The sequence below is a fragment of the Callionymus lyra genome, chromosome 19 (assembly GCF_982586985.1).
Source record: "Callionymus lyra chromosome 19, fCalLyr1.hap1.1, whole genome shotgun sequence".
Taxonomy (NCBI): domain Eukaryota; kingdom Metazoa; phylum Chordata; class Actinopteri; order Syngnathiformes; family Callionymidae; genus Callionymus; species Callionymus lyra.
The window spans coordinates 15,287,503-15,307,527 of NC_141836.1; the positions used below are offsets into that span (position 1 = coordinate 15,287,503).

General features: G+C 41.1%; 2 protein-coding genes across 3 annotated transcripts in view; one reads left to right on the forward strand and one right to left on the reverse strand.

Annotated features, from left to right (window-relative positions):
• The first annotated feature begins 1,037 nt into the window (after nucleotides 1-1,037).
• LOC148059697 (sodium- and chloride-dependent taurine transporter-like) lies at nucleotides 1,038-14,865 on the forward strand. Of its 2 annotated transcripts, none has more exons than XM_087781949.1 (14): nucleotides 1,038-1,171; nucleotides 5,435-5,664; nucleotides 5,732-5,866; nucleotides 7,129-7,363; nucleotides 7,564-7,696; nucleotides 7,968-8,102; nucleotides 8,367-8,470; nucleotides 8,564-8,688; nucleotides 9,420-9,532; nucleotides 10,786-10,923; nucleotides 11,289-11,391; nucleotides 12,379-12,479; nucleotides 12,569-12,739; nucleotides 13,185-14,865. In XM_087781949.1, exons 2-14 carry the CDS (start codon nucleotides 5,436-5,438, stop codon nucleotides 13,338-13,340), a joined length of 1,878 nt encoding a protein of 625 aa, XP_087638075.1. In that variant the 5' UTR covers nucleotides 1,038-1,171; nucleotide 5,435; the 3' UTR covers nucleotides 13,341-14,865. The 2 variants fall into 2 exon arrangements, with proteins under 2 accessions (XP_087638075.1, XP_087638074.1); XM_087781948.1 differs by lacking the exon at nucleotides 1,038-1,171 and adding an exon at nucleotides 3,241-3,476.
• The window catches only part of LOC148059698 (glutamate receptor-interacting protein 2-like), a 29,494-nt gene continuing 22,909 nt past the window's right edge, over nucleotides 13,441-20,025 (reverse strand). The window contains exons 21-24 of the mRNA XM_087781947.1: nucleotides 19,017-19,131; nucleotides 18,588-18,800; nucleotides 17,548-17,694; nucleotides 13,441-16,856 (exon numbers count right to left, since the gene is read on the reverse strand). Coding sequence (XP_087638073.1) covers nucleotides 16,659-16,856; nucleotides 17,548-17,694; nucleotides 18,588-18,800; nucleotides 19,017-19,131 — 673 coding nt within the window. The 3' untranslated portion in view covers nucleotides 13,441-16,658. The remainder of the gene's footprint in view (nucleotides 16,857-17,547; nucleotides 17,695-18,587; nucleotides 18,801-19,016; nucleotides 19,132-20,025) is intronic.

Here is a 20,025-nt window from a genome sequence, read left to right on the forward strand (position 1 = left end):
CAGATAGATACAAACAGCGTCTGCATGTGAGACAGGATTACTCTGCTACCATGTGACTGCTGTGCCCTTAGACAGACCTCTAACAAAAGAGCTCCAAATCCACCGCAGGACGACGACGTGCGCTTTTGTAAACAGAAGAAAAATAAAACATTTATACCTAATCGTTCAGCAACAAGAAACATGTTTACAAATGTCTGTAAAGTACAACATCCGGTACTTTTGTCCATCTTAAGGACAAATAAACATTCCGCAGGCCCTTTAAGATTGCTCTACTTTAGATTCCGAGCTGGTTATATCCTCTAAGAGAGCCTCGGAACTCTTGCCAGTCACCCCGACTGCCTTGCCTTTTGAGCAACGAGGGAAACGGGCTTTGTTTGGCAGCAGAAAGTGACTTCACCGAAGCGAGCACAAGATATCCGACTCTAACGGCGGATTCACGAAGTCGTACTAGAAGTAGATTCGTGTCACATCGCAAGTCGAAATCATGCAATAGAAATGAATAAATAATCACATTTCATTGACCTTCGACCTCTGTTCCTTATGTAAACAAGGCATGACTCTTCGACAGAAATGAAACAGGAAGTGATAAACGTTGCTGGTTCCAGTCACTCGGTCGGGTCCATATCTCGGAGATTTGGATCTAAGTAGGTCATCACAGATCTTTTATTTTTATATCATGTTTTCCTTCAGAAAATATGGTAAAAATGTCTTGGGGGGGCGGGGGGGGGGAAGAAGAATAATCTGGACTGGAAGGGTTTTCCACGTTATTGAATGCAGGTTTTGGCCCTAATGTATAGTATAATATAATGTTATATAAAGCAAACAATACAATACAGTTATGTGAATATAAATAATGAAAATAAAAAAAATAAAAAAATAAATAACGAAAATTAAAAAATAGATATACATATATAAACAATGTATTACAACGTCTGAAATATTATAATATGAAACATTATATTCCAAATAGTCTGATATTATATGCTATAATGTCACGCGTGAGCGCCGTGGACCAGGTGGAATGGGTGACTGTCTCTTTAAGAGGTTCTGCGCGGAGAAGCTGGTGATTTTCCACTCAAACTGATATTAAACGACCCCGGCCAACGGAAACGTGATGTACGTGTAAGAAAGAAAAAAACGTGTCACACGGCTTGGAAGAAGCGACGAGAAGGTAACGTGCTTTTTTTTTATTATTAAATAAATATATATATAGAGAGAGAGACATATAGACAAACGGGGCAACGCTTTGTGAGAATAAAACGACTATTTTCCGTTATTTTTCTTTTGAATTTCATATTAGTGCGCTTGAAGTAGATAGAAGATAAAAAAAACATACTTTTACGTCAGATAAGCAATAAAACGGTTAACGTCGAACCTGCTGCTTTTTAAGATAATAAAAAAAAAAAAACACGTTTTATTTTTTTATTTTTTTCGTAAATGATGCGATCAGGCGCACCGTGTGCATCACCGTCCAACGACGGCGCGTCAGTCCCGCACCTTCCACGCACCTCTGAGCGACTTACAGCGCGTGTCTGCGGGTCTCAAGGAGGTCTAAGGCGTTTAGGTGCTTAAATCTTTTCGCCCACTACTTAACCTACTTGTCTCTCCGCCCGGTTTATGATTGATTGACGTGTGGCCTTTGATGACCTCCTGCTGGAGCGACAGGTACGATTGGATGGAATAGAAACTCAAAGAAGTGTCTTTAAATCCTTATAGCGTCACTAAATAAAGCAGGAATTGAAACAAATGTTGTTAGTTCGTGTTACGGTTTTTAAGGTAAGAGGCCACATGTGTCGATCAATGAAGAGAGATGTGATCACTAAATTGTCAATAATAAAGTCTACCATTGTGTAGATTTTCATTCATCCTGATTCACTCATAGGTATTGATCATCTTCTTAAGGTAGTATATATATATTTGTATTCAATGTTATACTATTTTCCTCATCATTTAATGACAACCACGCATTTTTATTGAGTTTATTTACACCCTTAAACAGTATAGGAATAAAAAATATAAATCATAATGGTCAATTTTATCATTATGATCTTGTTCTTACAATAACAAATAAGTAGTATGTAATTCACAAAGAATTCAAATTTCAAATGAACTAATGGACTTACACTTATTTTCCGGAACTCCTGTTGTGTTATCAGTTTTATCTTAAACCTTTAAAGTATATACTTTATTGAGTATTGTTTTGATTGTTTAAGCGCTTTGTGACCCTGGTCTGGAAAAGCGCTATACAAATAAAAATGACTTACTTACTAACTTATTTATATTTGGTCGTCTGTTATAACCGTAAATAGCTAAACTCAGATCTTATCAAGAATATATTGATTGAAACATTTGACTATTAGAGTTCACCCAAAATTCAAAGTTCACTCATTTTCTACTCGCTCTCATGTGGACTAAGGGTTTGGATTATTTTTTTGTTGAGTAATCTGTTCTTTTTAAGAGTTAAAGGGAAACATGTTTGTTCATTTTAATGTAGCGACTGATGCTCAGTTGTCTTCATCTTCAACACTAACATCCATCTTGTATTGAAGCCTCGACATGAGCAATTGCTCTGAAATAAGTCTGTGTAATAATAATTTATGGATATAACTACCAAATACAAGTTTTATTCAATTAGTCCACTAAATGCTTTTCCACACAATTTAAACATTCCACTCATTCTACTTCTACAAACATTTTCTAGGAATCATATCAATGTTTATGTGAATATTTATTTTATCCAAATACAAAAGTAACATGTCGTTCAACCAGTGTCTATATTGTAAGAGTTGTGACTGATGCTTTATATCAGGAAATCAGGGCGAGAAAGTGACCGAAATGCGGTGGATTATGGTGACATGCGAGGCTTTAAGTCAGTGTGTGTGTGCTCTTTCTTCAGTGTCTCGCAGCGTGAGAGCAGTAAACGGTCTCTAAACCAGGACACATCACCATATTAGGCTTTGTTATGACCCAATGTACTTGTTTACATTGCCGGGGTAATAACTCACTTTGATAGCGGGGGAGACCGCCAAGACGTTCTAAATATAACATCATGAAAATGGTGTTTTTTTCCTAACACATTTTTTAACCACTTTGTCTTGTCCATAGAAGATATTAAAACTTTTGAGGACCCCCTCCCTCCCCCTCGGGTGTTCTTGTCCTCCCCTGCATCTCTGTGTGCGTATGTGTGTATGTGTGTGTGTGTGTGTGTGTGTGTGTGTGTGTGTGTGCCGGACTATGTGTCCAGGGCGCTTTGAGAAGTGGAAATTTACAGTGTCCCATGTTGGTACCTGAGTTGTCCGTCACAGGGAGTGTGCGGCCAATCTCCTCTTTGGATTTAATTGTATTTAGCCAAGGGGTGGGGCCTGGTGTCAGCTCCGCTTTTTCTATCCCAGCGCGGCATAAAGGCGATCAGAACAGAGGAATGGTGATAGCAGAGCGAGAGGAACTACAATCACAGCCGCAGCCATGAAGGAAATGTGAGTTTTTTTATCCGGTGACCTACTCGGAATGGATTTTAAATCAACTTTAATTGTAGTTTTTTTGTTGTATATATCTATAGAGAGACAGAGAGAGAATGTTGCCATTTAGGTTAAAGGGCTGTAATTTAATCATCTTACGCCTCAAGGTGAGGGAAATCTTAAAAGCTTGAAGCCATGGTGAGAACATGGATAAAAGTACGAGGACGATGGGATGAGATGAGCGAGAAATTATCCTGTTATGCAATGAGGGTTTGGGGACTGGAAAAAAAAAGAAGCCGTCCAAGTCGACTTGGTCCGCAGGGGAGAGATGGATCCGTGCGAGCGTTGAGTACTTGGAAGGATAAATGCTTTTCTGGTGTAGAGGAAGGCAGGTTGTTCCGGGTGAGAATGTGCGACTGTTGACAGAAGCACCTGCTGCTCAGACGGAGATGTTCTGTCTGTGAGGTTATGTCTTTACTGATTTGATAAATGTTTTGTTTTTCCAAACTTTTTTTTTTCCTTGATGAATGCGTCACACCCTAGCACAGCTTGTTCTTTCTTAAATGATTTATTTTGTCTCTCTCAATGAACTCGGGCTATTTGACTTGGCCCAGTAGAAAGACATAAATCAGCCGGACACGTCTTGAACTCGTACTCTGGTCCTGTTTCTCGTTGGTTAAAACGGTGCGCGACAAATCCTGTCTTTCTTGGAAAGGCGCTTTACTGTATAAACACGCTGTGATCTTAAGCGGCTGTATCATTCTCAGAGCGACCAGGGCCAAGAGGATATCTTTTCCTTTTCTAAATTTGGAATCGGTGGACTGAGACGGCAGCATCAGGAAAAAAAAGCTCAATGGAAATTTTCCATTGGGTTCAAGGGAGGACTTAAAGAACCAATCAACCTTCCCTTCCGTTTCCCTTCAGGGACAATAGGCTTCCCACTGAGCCCCAAGTTAGAGCTGCACCAGTTCCAAAAAAGTGTATCTTGGAGAGAGAAGGGTTTTCAGTTTGAACAACACTTTTGACAAAATACTTTTGACAAGCATTCATTTCATGATTTCTTCAACAAAAACCTGCTACAAAAATACATGAAGCAATCTATTGTCGTTATAACAATGTGTCGACTATTTGTCAAAACCTGTCAAATAAGGTGTTTAGTGGCAACAGGTAGCGGGTTTGAACTAAGGCAGGAAGTAGGAAGCAATTTAATTTCAAAAGGGACAGTTAGGTTCCTCAAATATCAATTTATTGTTCAACGTGTGACAAGCTCTTGAGATTTTCTTTTTTTTGAACCAGTCTGTTTGCTTGAGTGTTTCAATTGTTTGGATTTCCCTAACAAATACTGTGTTGGAGTGATGTAGACATATATTTGCATTGAGCAAAGCGTATTTCCATTTAAGCCTGGGTTGGTTACTGATTCAATTGCACGGAGCATATAAGTAAAAAAAAGCTATATAAAAAAACTCTTTCATATTCAGTTTGACACCACAAACACTTTGACGTCTCCCTTCTTTCATTGTCAATCAGGACAACGCCCTTTAAAAACATTTTGTTCTTTTTAATATTTCATTTTGATCACGGTCCAAATTATTGAGATGTCTTGTCGGAGATGTCAAGATTTCATGAGTCAATTGTAATGCAACACCTTTTTTTTAATTTTTTTTATGGCAGTCTTTAAACTTTAAACACTTTCATTGCAAATCATGTTTTGTCATTTTGCTAGTTTCAAACAATTCTCTTTTTTTTTAAACTCTTTTATAAAATTAAAATATAGTTAGCGCTATAAACCTACTCTTAATATAAAACTTTTAGCAGGTTTTATTCATCAACAAAGATCGATTTTCCGTGTCTCAAAAAAGTCAATCTTAATATCCTCAAGGATGTTTTTTATCAAGGTTTCATTTCCTTGCTTTTATTTCCTGATGATGTCATTTTTTTTAATCATTAAAAAATGTTTTTTGTTTTTTTCCCGACAGCATGGCACAGAAAGAGAAGCTACAATGCCTAAAAGACTTCCACAAGGACACCTTAAAACCTTCGCCCGGGAAAAGCCCAGGGACGCGGCCCGAAGACGAGGCCGAGGGCAAAACTCCGCAGAGGGAGAAGTGGGCCAGTAAGCTTGACTTTGTCCTCTCCGTGGCCGGTGGATTCGTTGGATTGGGAAACGTTTGGCGTTTTCCTTATCTTTGTTATAAAAATGGTGGAGGTAAGTAGATGCAGAAAAGCCTTTTTTTGCTTTGACTGGTCAATTAATTCAACTTTCCATCAACCAGGTGCGTTTCTCATCCCTTACACTATCTTCCTGTTCGGCGGGGGGCTCCCAGTGTTCTTTTTGGAGGTTGCACTGGGCCAGTACACATCAGAAGGAGGAATCACCTGCTGGGCCAAACTCTGTCCCATCTTCACTGGTAAGTCTACAGATCCAACAACATTAAGAACCCAACTGGAGATCCCGGTGTGCTGGTTGGACATATAGACTCTTTCCTCACCTAAATAAGACACAAAGTTGATCATAGAACATAGATTACATTGAATTAATTAAATTTGTGCGATTATTTTTGCACAATACGTCTATATTTTGCGTGCTATAAATATTCTTGGTTGCTATATAAAAACTAGGAAGTTGCCCAGAGCGATCAAGTTCTCGTTGTGCGTCATGAATCCGTGCCCCTGTGTTGACTTTTGTTTCACACAAGACACTCCGGTGACAGTTGCTAGTACGAGGGGCCACACTTGAGCGCTGTGGACAAGCCGTGGGGCACCTTGTCCTTACTCATGTTCACACAAAATACAGCGGGCCAAAAAAGATGAAGCCGTGTGGCACCGGATCTCCAGCAGCTGCCGACTGACTCCACTATTCGCGGAATGCTGAGATGGCTGTCTGTCCAACCGGCACTCCTGCGAACCGATCGGCCAATCGCAAATCTCCATTGTCAGGCCCCCCTCCAACCCGACGTCCTCTGGGTTAATGGATTTTTAATCACTTCAAGAATTTGGGATGACACAAACACGCTCGCGCTGTTTCCATTCCTTTAGAGGACACAAGATAAAGTCACAATGATTTCTAGGACACCGAATATATCTCTAACCTTTCCCTCACCTGACCTTGATTTTTATTCTTCGCGCCGGAGGTTCGGCCCCTCAGTGTGACTATGTATGTAAACAGATTTATGTTCCCGACAGATGCACACACGGTGCGTCACATACTCCTGGTTCAACTGAACTCGTCACATTGCTTTTAAATGTGAGCCTGAAGAGGCAGGGGGTGCCAAGTTTATTAGTGATTATGTTAAAAATACACTTGAGAATTTAGAAGCGGGCCCGAGGGAAGGGCTTAAATTAGCCCCTATACAGTAACAGCATTGTACTGAATACCAACACCGTGAATAATATACATACAGTATATGTTCGTCACTATAGATATAGATAAAAAAATGAATGCTTATTTTGTCTTATGGTCACATGTATCACAGGAAAAAGAAGAGACACTAAATTGACTCAAAGGGATCAATGATTAGATCATTCTGCTTCTAAAGCTTAACATTCTTAACTCCCTGTTTTAAAACTTGAATGGCAGAAACTCAATCTCTATTAAACAACTAAATCCCTAAAAACGAATATTCATTTGTATTTTCTGATTCACGCATTGCCTTTTTTCTGTCTTCTGCAGGTATTGGCTACGCGTCCATCATCATCGTGTCACTGCTGAACATCTACTACATTGTGATCTTGGCGTGGGGGCTGTACTACCTGTTCCAGTGCTTCCAGCCAGAGCTCCCTTGGGCAAAATGCAAGCAGCCTTGGAACACTGAATACTGTGTGGAGGACACAGTCCGCAAGAACAAAACCTTTTGGCTGGCAGCCAACATGACCAACTTCACCTCCCCTGTCACCGAGTTCTGGGAGTGAGTTTCCTCTGACAGCAAACCTCTTTCAATACTGTCCGGCTTTATGTCTTACGTAAACCTGTTCAATGGTTACATTGTGTAATATCTGTGTGCTTTTGTTGTCGAGGGCTCGCAATGAATAACTACATTAACTCGGCTAGCAGTGAGGTCTAGGCAGTGTCACCCTAAATGTCATGTTCCTCGTCTGTTCTCCGCAGGCACAACGTTCTGAGCATCTCCTCGGGGATCGAGGACATCGGGCCCCTGAAGTGGGACTTGGCAATCTGTCTGCTGGCCGTGTGGGTCGTCTGCTTCTTCTGTATCTGGAAGGGAGTCAAGTCGACGGGGAAAGTAAGACATTTTGTTTGGCCTTCCTCCTCACCTCATTAAATCGGGAACACAGAAGGATATTGTGTTCTTAGAAAACAAGTTAAGAAAACATGACTGTGCCCCTCAAAGGCTGTTACACTGATCGCTCAGCACTAGTGGGTCAGAACTAGACCATTTCCAAAAAGGACTCTTTGTATTGGGCTCATAACATTTTTTCTCCTTTGGAAATGTTAAGCTTTACAGTAATGACCGAACACTTCATAATGCGAGTATATTTTCTCTTCTTTGGTAGGTTGTCTACGTAACAGCAACATTCCCCTTTGTCATGCTGATCGCGCTGCTGGTTCGTGGAGTGACCCTTCCAGGCGCCAGCGAGGGGATCAAATTTTACCTTTACCCCAACGTGACCCGCCTGCAGGACCCAGAGGTTGGTATTTTTTTCAAAACAAACTGCTTTAGAAAATAGGTTTTAGCAACGAGTTTTGGCTCCTTTGGGGTTTCATTATGAGAAGACACAATGTCCCCGTTCAAAAATAGAATTACCCAAACAAAAAACATCTTTAACCACTACTGGAATAACGTAACAAGGAAACGGATATCCCGAGTTTAAATATTTGTACACACCCAAATCACACACCTGCTTTATTCTCATTATGTCTAATGCCAATATACACACTGTCTTACTTACTAGGTGTGGATTGATGCTGGAACGCAGATTTTCTTCTCCTACGCAATTTGTCTTGGAGCAATGACATCTTTGGGAAGCTACAACAAGTACAAGTACAACTGCTACAGGTGAGAGAAGCTCCTACCCCGGGTAGAGAGAAAATGGGAACCTCGGTTCCGCTTGTGTACATTAACAACCTCCATGACATATGTGTGACATAGGGACTGTTTGCTGCTGGGAGGCCTCAACAGCGGTACCAGCTTTGTATCTGGCTTCGCAATATTTTCCGTCCTGGGCTTCATGGCACAAGAACAAGGGGTGGACATTGCCAGTGTGGCAGAGTCAGGTACGAGGGTCCAAGGTGCTGTCAGCAGCGATGGTGGGCGCTGCTGTAAAAGTAGGAAAAAAAGACGATTGGAATCTGGTCAATGAAGGAAACTCAAATAAAGCTAGTTGTGAGAGAGAAATGACTTTCTAAGTTTGAGAATTGAAGTCTCAAACGATGCTGAAATGAAGGGGCTAAAGCCTTAGACACAAAACTCCTAAGTATCAATAAGGCCTATCTTTTAAAGGAGCTGCTTAGTGGGACCTTCAGAATCGTCAATCGTCCACTGACTTGTGCTCATGTCCTACATTCAAACTCGTTTTTGTAACTATGCTGAATGGAGTCTTGACCAGGGGACAGTGTTGAGGAGATTGTCATGGTTAGTAGGTGAGCAACAGCACTGCTTAACAATCCCAGTCTTGGATCTCCACAGGTGGAATTCATCGATTCTGACGACGCTTTGTCTTTCATGTGGACCTCCTTTCAGCATGCTAAACTCTTGGTCATGTACCTGGAACTTGAAGAGCTCATCATTAGATGCAAAATTGTATAGTTTCAATCACTGAAGCCGCTTTGCTTACATGAAGGCTGATCTGAAACCAACATTGAAGGAGCTTTTCCTGCGGTTTTTGGGGACTGCAGACATTCTCTCTGCAAAACATTTTGCGATTGTCTTAGAGCGTCCAAACTGCGTTCTGACTAAGTGGTCAATGAACTCTTTTCTCCCCTCCCCCCTGTCTTTCTCCCTCCAGGTCCTGGCTTGGCTTTCATTGCCTACCCAAAAGCTGTGTCCATGATGCCAATGCCTACCCTCTGGGCAATCCTCTTCTTTATCATGCTGCTGCTTCTGGGTCTCGATAGCCAGGTCAGTGCTGAATTCATAATGTTTTATTACAAACATAAACACGGTCAACACGATGTTTTCCATTTACAAGAACCTCTTCTTCAACGAAGACGGTCTTGCCTTTTGCTTCGGCATATGGTCGTCCATCAAAGCATGTTCTGAGCCAAAAGACGTGGTTGAGTCATAGAATAGGTCAGGCTAGAGCAGATTACACCATCTGCCTGATGGGCGGGTCCATTGGTATGACGTGAATCCCTTTTGCTGGAGAGCTTATTACAGAGCTTTGAGCACACGAAAAGACAAGAGATGTACTGAGCAGTGAACTGTATGTTGATTGGTTGTTCCACCAAAACATATTTAGAAAAGCGGTTGTTACAAGGACAGAATAACTGCACATACAGACTGTATTTGTTAAATGAATGCATGTATAGATAAGTGATCAAGGATGGTTGCAATGGGTTACATTTCACGATTCATGAACACAACGCCAGACCATCATTGAGCATATGAACAATTCAGCAACTGCCACATGGCAGTGCACCCCTGTGAAAGATCACATTTCACATTTTATTTACGGGGTGTATCTTGTTTAAAGGCATGCAAACCTCCAGTAAATCAGCCTCTTAGCGCATTTTAATGTCATCAAGATCTCAGGTTTCCCCGACATCAAGACTATCCCAAAGATTTTAGTTTTGGCAGTAAATTTCCAAGACTTTTAACACATCACCACTATCTATTAATATATTTTACAGTTAACTATGATGTCAATAGAAAGAGTAATCATTCTTTTTGCAAAGAACAGTTTTATTATAAGGCTAATAATTTCAGATGGGACAAGAATGAAATCTCATCATAGATCACGTTTCGTACTTCTAAGTGTAATTCTAGACCCGTGCTAACTCAGTGCTGCACATGGCCGGCTAGTCATCAAACCATAGCACATGTAAATTCCCATGCAACTGCGGCTATTTCTATGGCGGAGGATGTGTGCCCAAGGATACACTGTTTGACTATCAAATTCTATCACGGCTGCACCCCCACACACTCATGCCCCTGTCATGTGCACATTTCCAAGAGTCACGATGGTGCGCGAGTGACACATGAAGAGAGATTCATTTATGTTTTCATCGTGGCAGTGAGCCGATTTAAAAAAAAAAAAAAAAAAAAAAAAAAAAGAAAGCTCAACAAAGCTCTCTTTCTACGGTTCAGATGCATCACACACACATGAAGATAATCCCGGGAAACGCTCCTAATTCCTTTTCTTATCTTTGCAGTTTGTTTCAGTGGAAGGTCAGATCACCTCCATCGTGGATCTGTACCCGGACCTTCTCAGGAAACGTTACCGGCGAGAGATCTTCATAGCCATTATGTGTTTCATGAGCTATCTCCTGGGACTGGCCATGGTAACAAAAGTAAGTTCCCTGCTCTTGTTTGGAGGAGAAAAAGTGAGTCAGTGGCCGAGATACCGCCACTGTCTTTCCACTTGCCACTGCTTTTGTTATGACCAAATATGGCCTCCGATGCATTCAGCGCACGCATCCACTGTGTCTAAATGGAACAATTTGGAATGCTGTTTTCCGTTTATCAGTTATGCTTCAATGACGCTTTAGCACCTGTTGAACTCTGCCTCTGTTGGTTTGGTGCCAAAATTCTTCAGCTTTCCCACTTCCCCACCACATTATTGCCCTCCTCCCCACATCCCTTTTTATCTCTCTGACTGGCTTTCTTTCCACGCTAGTAAGGCTGATAATTAATGCAACTCTTTTCTGTCTTTCAGGGTGGCATGTACGTGTTCCAACTCTTTGACTACTATGCAGCCAGTGGTGTGTGCCTTTTGTGGGTGGCATTCTTCGAGTGCATCGCTGTAGCCTGGGTTTATGGTAAGTAAGAGGGGTCTGTTTTAAGTAATGACTCAGGAAGACGGCTGAACAAAAGTGTCATTGTCGTGATTCGCCTCAGCGTAGTAAATAACTACACTAAATGTGCAGTCATCGAACCGTGGGCTGGGTCTAATCCAGAGTCCGGATTGGTATTGTAGTCGGGATGGAGACTAGACAGATGCGCGGAAGAAGGATGTATGGAGGGACGAAAGAAGGCTTTTGAAATGGTTCTTCAAAAATAATTGACTATTTAGAGGTTCAGTCAGATCATAAATTAGGTTTTGGTTAGTTTAAAATAAGAAAAAAAAAAAGGAGCTGCTTCACGCCCCCCTTCCAACAGTCAAGTCGTTGGCTCATGGTTAGCAGCACTTACACCCCCAAGATCTAATCACGGAGAGTGGAGTGCTGCCACTTAGAGGGCACATTTGTGCTGTGGGTATCTGGTGAAGTGACGAGAAGCGAAAACCGTTCCCCGATTTTTAACAATGCAGCCACGGCAACAGGAAGTACGCAAGGTCAAGATTGTTTTTGGGGGGATTTTAAAAGGGTGTGAAGTTACGGTCACGGATGGCAACACCTTTTATGGCTGTACTTACTGCCGATAAAAAGCTTGACTGACCAATTTAGACAAGAACAATAAAAGCTGGGTAATGAGTAAGAGGCTAAAGTGTAACACTCTGACCCACTTATGGAGGTATAATCATGAAAACAAAATTATTATTTAGGAAAGTAATGAGCTCTCACCAACACACGATGCACAGAAAAGGTGATGATGTACCAAAACAAGTTTAGAAAGATAAAGATAAAGTGAGTGTTTACATTTGTACACAACCGTGAAAGGTTTACAGCTGACGGTTAGATAAGGGCTCGTAAAACTGTGTACTCCAGAAGTCGATCATGGAGGCGAGTGCAGTCACAACATCACGTGTGTTGACAGTCTGTGGATAAGATTTTACAGGTTTTTTTTTATTAATGTGTGTTGCGCAGGCGTGGACAACTTCTACGATGCAGTGGAGGACATGATTGGCTACAGACCAAACTCATGGATGAAATGGAGCTGGACCGTAATCACCCCCGTCCTCTGCCTGGTAAAACTTTACACCGGTTTATTGCATATTGGGTTTCTGGATATAAAAGTTGAAGGTCACTGAGGCCGTAAATGTTTGTTTGTTCACAGGGCTGCTTTGTCTTTTCGCTGGTGAAGTACAAGCCCTTGACCTACAACAAGGTGTACGAGTACCCGGACTGGGCCATCGGTGTGGGCTGGTGTTTGGCGTTGGCTTCCATGATGTGTATCCCAATGTTGATGGTCATCAAGATCTTGCAGTCGGAGGGGCCTCTCATTGAGGTGGGTGGAGAATACGGATTATCAAATTATGTGATTGTTCATAAAGCTTTAATTTTTGGTTCAGATGGAAGAGATTTACTAAAAAAAAAAATCCTAAAATAGGAACACTTTTGCCATTGGATTCAAAGGTTATTTGGATCATGACGTTCTTACTTCTTTCCATAATTAAAGTTCCTGTGACTCACTGGTCCAGATAAAAACCAGATAAGGTGTCTCATCATGCCGACGTTATCTCAGGACACTTCAAGTTAGACTATAATGGAGAAAAGAAAAACAGATCAACAATGACAATTAAAACAGAAGGTTGGCTCCAAATCAAAGTGGATTCCTGTTTTTCTTGCTGTGTTGACGTATAAAGAAGACACAGTAGGAACGGAATGTCATCAATTTGCTGAGCAGATTCCAAAATGGCTAACCAAAAACAATTTGTCTCCTCCTCCTCCAGAGGATCAAGGCGGTGGCGGCCCCGGCGAAGTCTGGCGTGAGCTCCCGGCCCAAGGAGTACAACTTGAAGGGCAGCGAGCTGATGCAGCCGCTGGACCCGAACGGGAACAATGGCTTGAACAAGCCTCCCCACACCATTGTCGAGACGATGATGTGAGCGCTCTCTGTGAGAGGAATATGATTTGATGTGCTTTCTGTATTATTCATATGCTAACGTTAATGATGGTAGGTTTACAATGGGGTTTTTTTTTTCTTCACAGTAGACAAACTGGTGGGATTTACTTACAAAAAAAAAAGTATATTGTCGTGGTAACTTTTGGCTCTTGTAAATTGTATTGTATATTTTCGATCCTGATGTCGATGTTCTGGCTGTAGTTGACACTGAGCTCAATTTAGGCTTTTTTCCCCATGTTTACTAACTTTCTGTGGATCGCAGAGAGACAAGAGGAATTTGCTCACTTTGAGAAACGTAACTTGTAAAAGCTAAGGTAGTCCTGTCAAAGACAGGAGGTCAACAACGTACACGTGTTCATCCTGTTAGCGTGCTGAACGCAACGAGCCTACAACTATGAAAGGTCAACTTAAACTTTAGTTTTTAATTCACATTATCTTCTGAAAGCACTAAAATACGCCTTGGAAAACGTCCCTCTCTTGCCTGGCATGTTAGCATTGGTGCTGAGAGAGTAGCAGGCCTTTGGTTTGGAGAGTTTAAAAACATTGTCAGCCCTACTAACTTCATTTTCCAAAATGTTGTTTAATGTCACCTGCACACACATACACACACACACACACGTTTAATGAATGTAACCAGCAGCGCAAGCTTGCTGATCAGCCACAACGGAGAACCAAGTGGCAAGACTGGTTTAAAAAAAAAGGTATGCAAAAGAAAATGGGCAAAACAAGGAGGATAAAGTAAAACGTTAAAAGCAAAAAGGGATGTGGTAACATTAGAGTATTTCTACTTTGCCTGAGTGACTACTAAAGTCAGTTGCAGTGCATTTAAAAACCTCTCTTTGCACTTTATATTTCATGACACTTCTGTTGTATATTTTGTTTATGCAATTGCAGTACAATTTTACTGTTTTTAATTCACCATATCCGTCATGGGATGAGTTTTAGTCGGGTGACCTTCCACCTCTTAGCTTGGGTACATGGACCGCCTTTCGAGTGCAACAGCGCGGCGGAACGTTACATAGGAATGAATCAACAACAAACAATGTGAGAAAAACAAAAGCAAAAAACTAGTGATTTATAGTTTCTCAAAACTCTGCTTTAGCTGTTGTATCATAGAAATGGATTTGTTTGTACGTCACATTTGCCTTTTGTAACAATTTTATACTTCATCATTCAAAAACTATCAATTATATTACTACTGATAGCTAAAGACATTTGTTTTGTAAATATTGATCAATGTGAGTTGGGAATGTATCAAAGTTAAATATCCGTTTATTGAACATTTTAAAGCATATCGTAATTTGAAACTGGATTTTGGTCGGAGCAAATCGTTTGTCGATGGCTTGAACGAAAACTATTGTCCACGAGCCACTAGAGAACACCACTGCTTTGTCTTGTGCTACTCTCAAATTTGAAGTGTACCAAAGTATTTTTGTAACACGATCATCCCCTTTTTAGATGCACATTGCATCATGTAGATGGAAAATAAAACAAATATTTTTCTTTTAGATCACTGGTGTGAGCGTTTCTTGTCGTCTTTGAGACCCACCGCTAGATGGAATTTTTACACACCGCCGTCACTTTGACTGGAAGGGCACCGGCCGAGGCACAAATAGGTCATTACTGAGAGTAGACGAGGCATGTGTCACCCAGATTAGATTCAAGATTTCTATTTCATCAATCATGGGTGACACAAACCCTGAGGAGATCACTTTACAGTCCAACAGCTGTCATGGGCAAACGCCCTGCTACTCTTGTGCGTGCGTAAAGGTGGTTTGCAACAAAGAAGTCATTTGAGCGTTTAATTTTGAAGGTGCCAAAATGATCCATTGTGACAGATTTTGAACCTCCTCCAGCTCTCACATTATTAAACTCCAATCTAATGAATGTCATGAATGAATTAAGTCACATGAAGAGGATACGCAACATTCCTGTTTTAACAGCTTGGAACGTTTGTCAGCATCTGCTTTATTCTGGGATTCATTAAAACATCAATGTCAAACTTTAAAGTATAATTTTATATATTTGGGGAGCAAATCAAAAGATAACTTTGTTTAAAGATCAATAGAGTAAAAAAACAAACAAATGAAAAATTTAAACTAAAAATAGGGTTTGAATTCAGTGAGAGAAAACATAGTATTTGTAAAACTTTATTCTCATAAAAACATATTCCATAATAAATTAAACAAGAAAAAAAATAATTAAATAACATTTAAATAAATGTTGCCATTTTAGGATCTTCAAAAATAAAATTCAGTCACACATTCTCAACAACAAGTGTGCACTCATTAAAAACATCACAGCGTCAATCAATGTACCCTAAATTATACAAATATGGATGACAAAATAAATCATTAAAATGACGCGTATTAAAAGTCTCCTACTCCAGCATTGTTACACCGTATGCATGCTTGGTAGGAAGAAGAAAAAAAAAATACTGTTGAGCTTCAAACCGACTTGACCAACACGTTTTTTTACAACACTACAAACAGACACGGGGAGAACAAATGGGACGGTGCTACTTGTGCAAAAACAAAAACGTACATATTTTTTTAATGGGTTTCTTTTGACGTGTCAATTAAAAAAGGCAGGAGAGCTCCGGGGTTTGGCAAGTGATGGGAATGCTACAGTCTATTTGGAGAAGCTGTCCCTTCTATGGGGTGGGTTGTCGGGTTTGTGTGTGTGTGTGTGTGTGTGGGGGGGGGGGGGGTGGTGGGGTAGAGTAGGGAGGTGTGGGGGGTTCGGACTCAAACAAGTGGCTGAAAAAGTCATCTTCTGTGAAATAAAGAAATAAATCAAGTTGGTGTGTGAAGATTGTGCGCAACAGTGAGTGGAAACACGCGGCTTGGCTGTGCCATATTTAACTCCGCCTTAGAGGGGGGGGTTGTGCATGTGGTGACATCTCCATTAGGAGCTCCAGCTCTTATATAACTCAGTTGACGTGGGGGAAGGAGGGGTGGTGGGTATGTGTGTGTGTGTGTGTGGGGGGGGGGGGGGGGGTCGTCCTGCAGTGCATCGTGTTACCTCTTTGTCCGAAACCGGCAGCGGCAGCAAACACTTTGAAAATGTGAACGCCAGAGTCAAGCTCAGATTTTCTTCCTCCGCTCTGGAAGTGTAAGAGTGCATGTGATGGATGCTCCACGTGCTGAACATCAGTGTGAAGGTCTCCGAGGTACAGTGTGACAAAAGTGAGTGGTGTGCGACACATGTGAGGTCCCCGACGCAGAGGTAGGCCTTCTAATCCTAGGGGGGTGTAAGGGGGAGGATGGGGGGTTTGGGGGGGGGTGTAAGGGGTGTAGGGTCACAAGGCGACGCTGTTGGTCCTGTGCTGTGAGAAGCAGAAGAGCGAGTTTGAAGGGTCGTCACAGTTGTCGGCCAGCTGGGTCATCGAGGTTTCCAGAGGATTCCTGCTAATGACCAGATCCAACGTGTCTCCAGCCTCCCTGATCAGGGGGACGGTCAGACTGCAGTCCAGATCCCTCGTCCTTATACGGTTCACCTAGAAGTGACAAAACATTCAGCGTGACACAATTATAGCAGAACAATTACACCCAATTAGCCGTGACATTATGAGTCAATAAACAAGAATGAAGAACTGCAGATGCATTGCAAAATCAAATATAATAATATATTTGAACAAGATATTCTACATTTTATATATTCTAAATACAAGTATTATATTATTATTCTGTCTTTATAAACTTAATCATCGTTAGATCTTGTTGTGCTTTTAATTCAGGTGATGATAAAAGTTGCTTTTAACTGAGTTTTTTTTGTTTTTTTAGCCACAAATTGTACTTATTGAAATAGAAATAGAAATATTGGTATGAATTACATGTTGATATCCAAGTTGATTGACAAACACATTTTTATCAAATTCCAAATTATTATTTTAATCCAAGATGGTCGTGTGATCTACGTTGGTCTGTTACCAAAACAAACATTTGGAATTCCTTTATAAAAGGAACCAGAAACTAATGATTAGACTCTGGAGATCAATCTGGCCTGAGAAAGGTTAATTTAATTTAATTTACTTGAATGACTTCTATTTTATTCAATTTGGGGAAAACAAAAAATACTTAATGTCAAATTAAAACACTGTTTATCAAGTAGATGCAACTGTAGAGGAAAACTGAACCGTCACAACACTTAAAAAGTCAATACTATGATGAATGCATAACAAGCTTCACCTGAAGGATCCTGTCAAAAGATCTGAGCCCGGCACGGTCGGCGGGACCCTCGGGCCGGATCATGTTGACAAAAACACCCTTTTCCAGGAGCCCGTCCGACACGCTGAAGCCAAAGTCACGGGTGTCGAGGTCTTTCACGACGGTCACCTGAGAGCGCATGGAAAACATTGGTGGGTGACGCACAGCGTTGGTCCGTGGCTTTGCTTCTCAGTGAGCATCAATCAACACCTTCACCATAATTAGAATTCTATGCTATACGCCCAGACTCTGCCGGACGCCCGGTGGGTCCAGTTCAAGCGATGCATGAATCAATCAAAGTGAAAGATGCAACGACATGGAAGGAATCCGGAACATTTCCTACGGACTTTCAAGAAGCAGTTTCCGCTGACCAAACACTTCACAACACCTGATGAAATGATTTACTTTCTGTACTAGAAGTGGTTAAAGAAAAGAAAAATAAGGGTTTTGGGCTAAGTTGGCATTGTCAAAACTTTTTTTTTTTTCCAAAGAGGGCCACGGTTTTTATTTGTTCAGGCTTTTCCTTGATTTTCTGGAACTCCTGTTGTGTTATTAGTTTTATCTTGACCTTTAAAGTATATACTTTATTAAATATAGTTTTGATCGTTTAAGTGCGTTGTGACCCTGGTCTTGAAAAGCGCTATATAAATAAAAATTAATTACTTACAAGTGGGAACTAAATTTAAAAAGTGACATTATACCAATAGTTATATAATCCAGAAGTTCAATATATGAATCACAGAATTGTTCACTCAGACAGTTCTGCATTTAAGAATTAGCATCAGCAATTAATCATATAAAAAGCTAGTGTGATATTAAAGAAAATATTATTTTTACCATTTAGAAAATGTTTATTTGTTTTAAATTCTGATACAGAATAGGAAACTGAATAAAGTAAATCACGGACCGCATGAAATCTGCCCAACGGCCTACCGGGTCGGACGACTAGAGATTATTATTGGTCAAAGAAATGAGTTTGCTGAGGGTCCTGAAAAGACAACCTAATGGCTCAAAGGTTGTACCTTGTGCAGAGCCAGGTTAGTCGGTGACAAGGCATCAGACGGCCGTGGTGTCCCGTCTCTGTTCCGCAGTGAGGCATCGAGGCGGCTCTTGACATTAGACTTTATGTGGAATTCTTCTCTTTTTATGGGACTTATTTCGGGCGGAAACATGGAGTCGTCGCTGGCCTTGGTCTCCTCGAGATACAGACTAAGAGCGCTGCTCGACATGGAGGCCTAGAAGAGCACAAGGAAAAGGTTGTGTGAGGTTGGCGGTAGAAATCTGGACGAGGCATCTTGGGTCGGCCTGGCAGCCGCTGCCCTTTCCCGCTCATCTCGCCAGATTTAATCACAGATTATATCCTGGATTATCGTAATACCTCAGCTGACACTGTCATTTCTGCTGACACGCGTCTAATCGGACGGAGAGGAAAAAAAAAAACACAGACGTACCTCCAGCTCCCTGAGAATCTCGGATTGGCCACAGGTCTCCAGGTCCTGCAAGGCCTGGGACCAGAAGCTGTCGTCCTGGTTTAAAGTACCCCGGCAACGAGGCGGGCTGATGAATCTGCGACAATGCGGGAACCAGAACGTGAGAGCGGCCCTGCAGTGTCGGCGCCAGAGCTGCATTCAAACGCAGCCTTGGGAAATGAGTGGAAGAGTGAAGGGAGGATCCTCGGTGAAGACATGAAGGGGACATGTATGCGGATGTATGAGTAGTTAAAGCTTTGAAAGATAGTCCACCCCCTAAAAGGACACAGTTCCCACAACTTTTATGACAAAAAAGGGCAAAAGGATTTCAAGATTGGAGGTTTCTTTTGGGCTCTAGAGGTGATCTAAGGGATGATACAAATATGGAAACCACCTAAGAGCTTGTGGGCAATTAGTAAAGCAGGTGTGAGAGAGAATACCTGAGAAAGAAACAAATAAACAACAGTTTGGAAAAGTGAACTTGATGGAGAACAATGTACAAGATGAGTTTTTTTTCTAAACGTCAGAAAAAACCCCCACTATTTAATAATAATAATACCATCAAATGTAATGTAATTTCCATACTTTTTTCATTACAATGTTATGCAACCCTCAATTTATACACGTCCCCTGATCACTTACACGTTATGTAAAAAATATTTTTTGTCATATTCATCACAAGAACACTATGAATGCCATATCATTATTTATGCATGTCATGTGAACAGTTATGCTCGTCATGTGAACATCATGTTTAGCGCAAGAACATCATGCATGCCATGTGATCTTTAGATGTATTACTAGAACTCTATAAATGTCCTGTAAACATTTATGCATGTCATGTGAACATCATGTTTAGCGCAAGAACATCATGCATGTCATGTAATCATTATATGAATTACTAGAACTCTATAAATCTCATATGATAATGTATGCATGTCATGGGACATTAGGTTTATCACTAAACACTATGAATGCCATGTCATAATTT

Excerpts from the sequence above, each read along its gene's own strand:
- LOC148059697 (XM_087781948.1), top strand. Across the intron at positions 7,697-7,967 it reads GAGTCAAGTCGACGGGGAAA|GTTGTCTACGTAACAGCAAC; the intron begins GTAAGACATTTT and ends CTTCTTTGGTAG. Across the intron at positions 12,480-12,568 it reads TCACCCCCGTCCTCTGCCTG|GGCTGCTTTGTCTTTTCGCT; the intron begins GTAAAACTTTAC and ends GTTTGTTCACAG.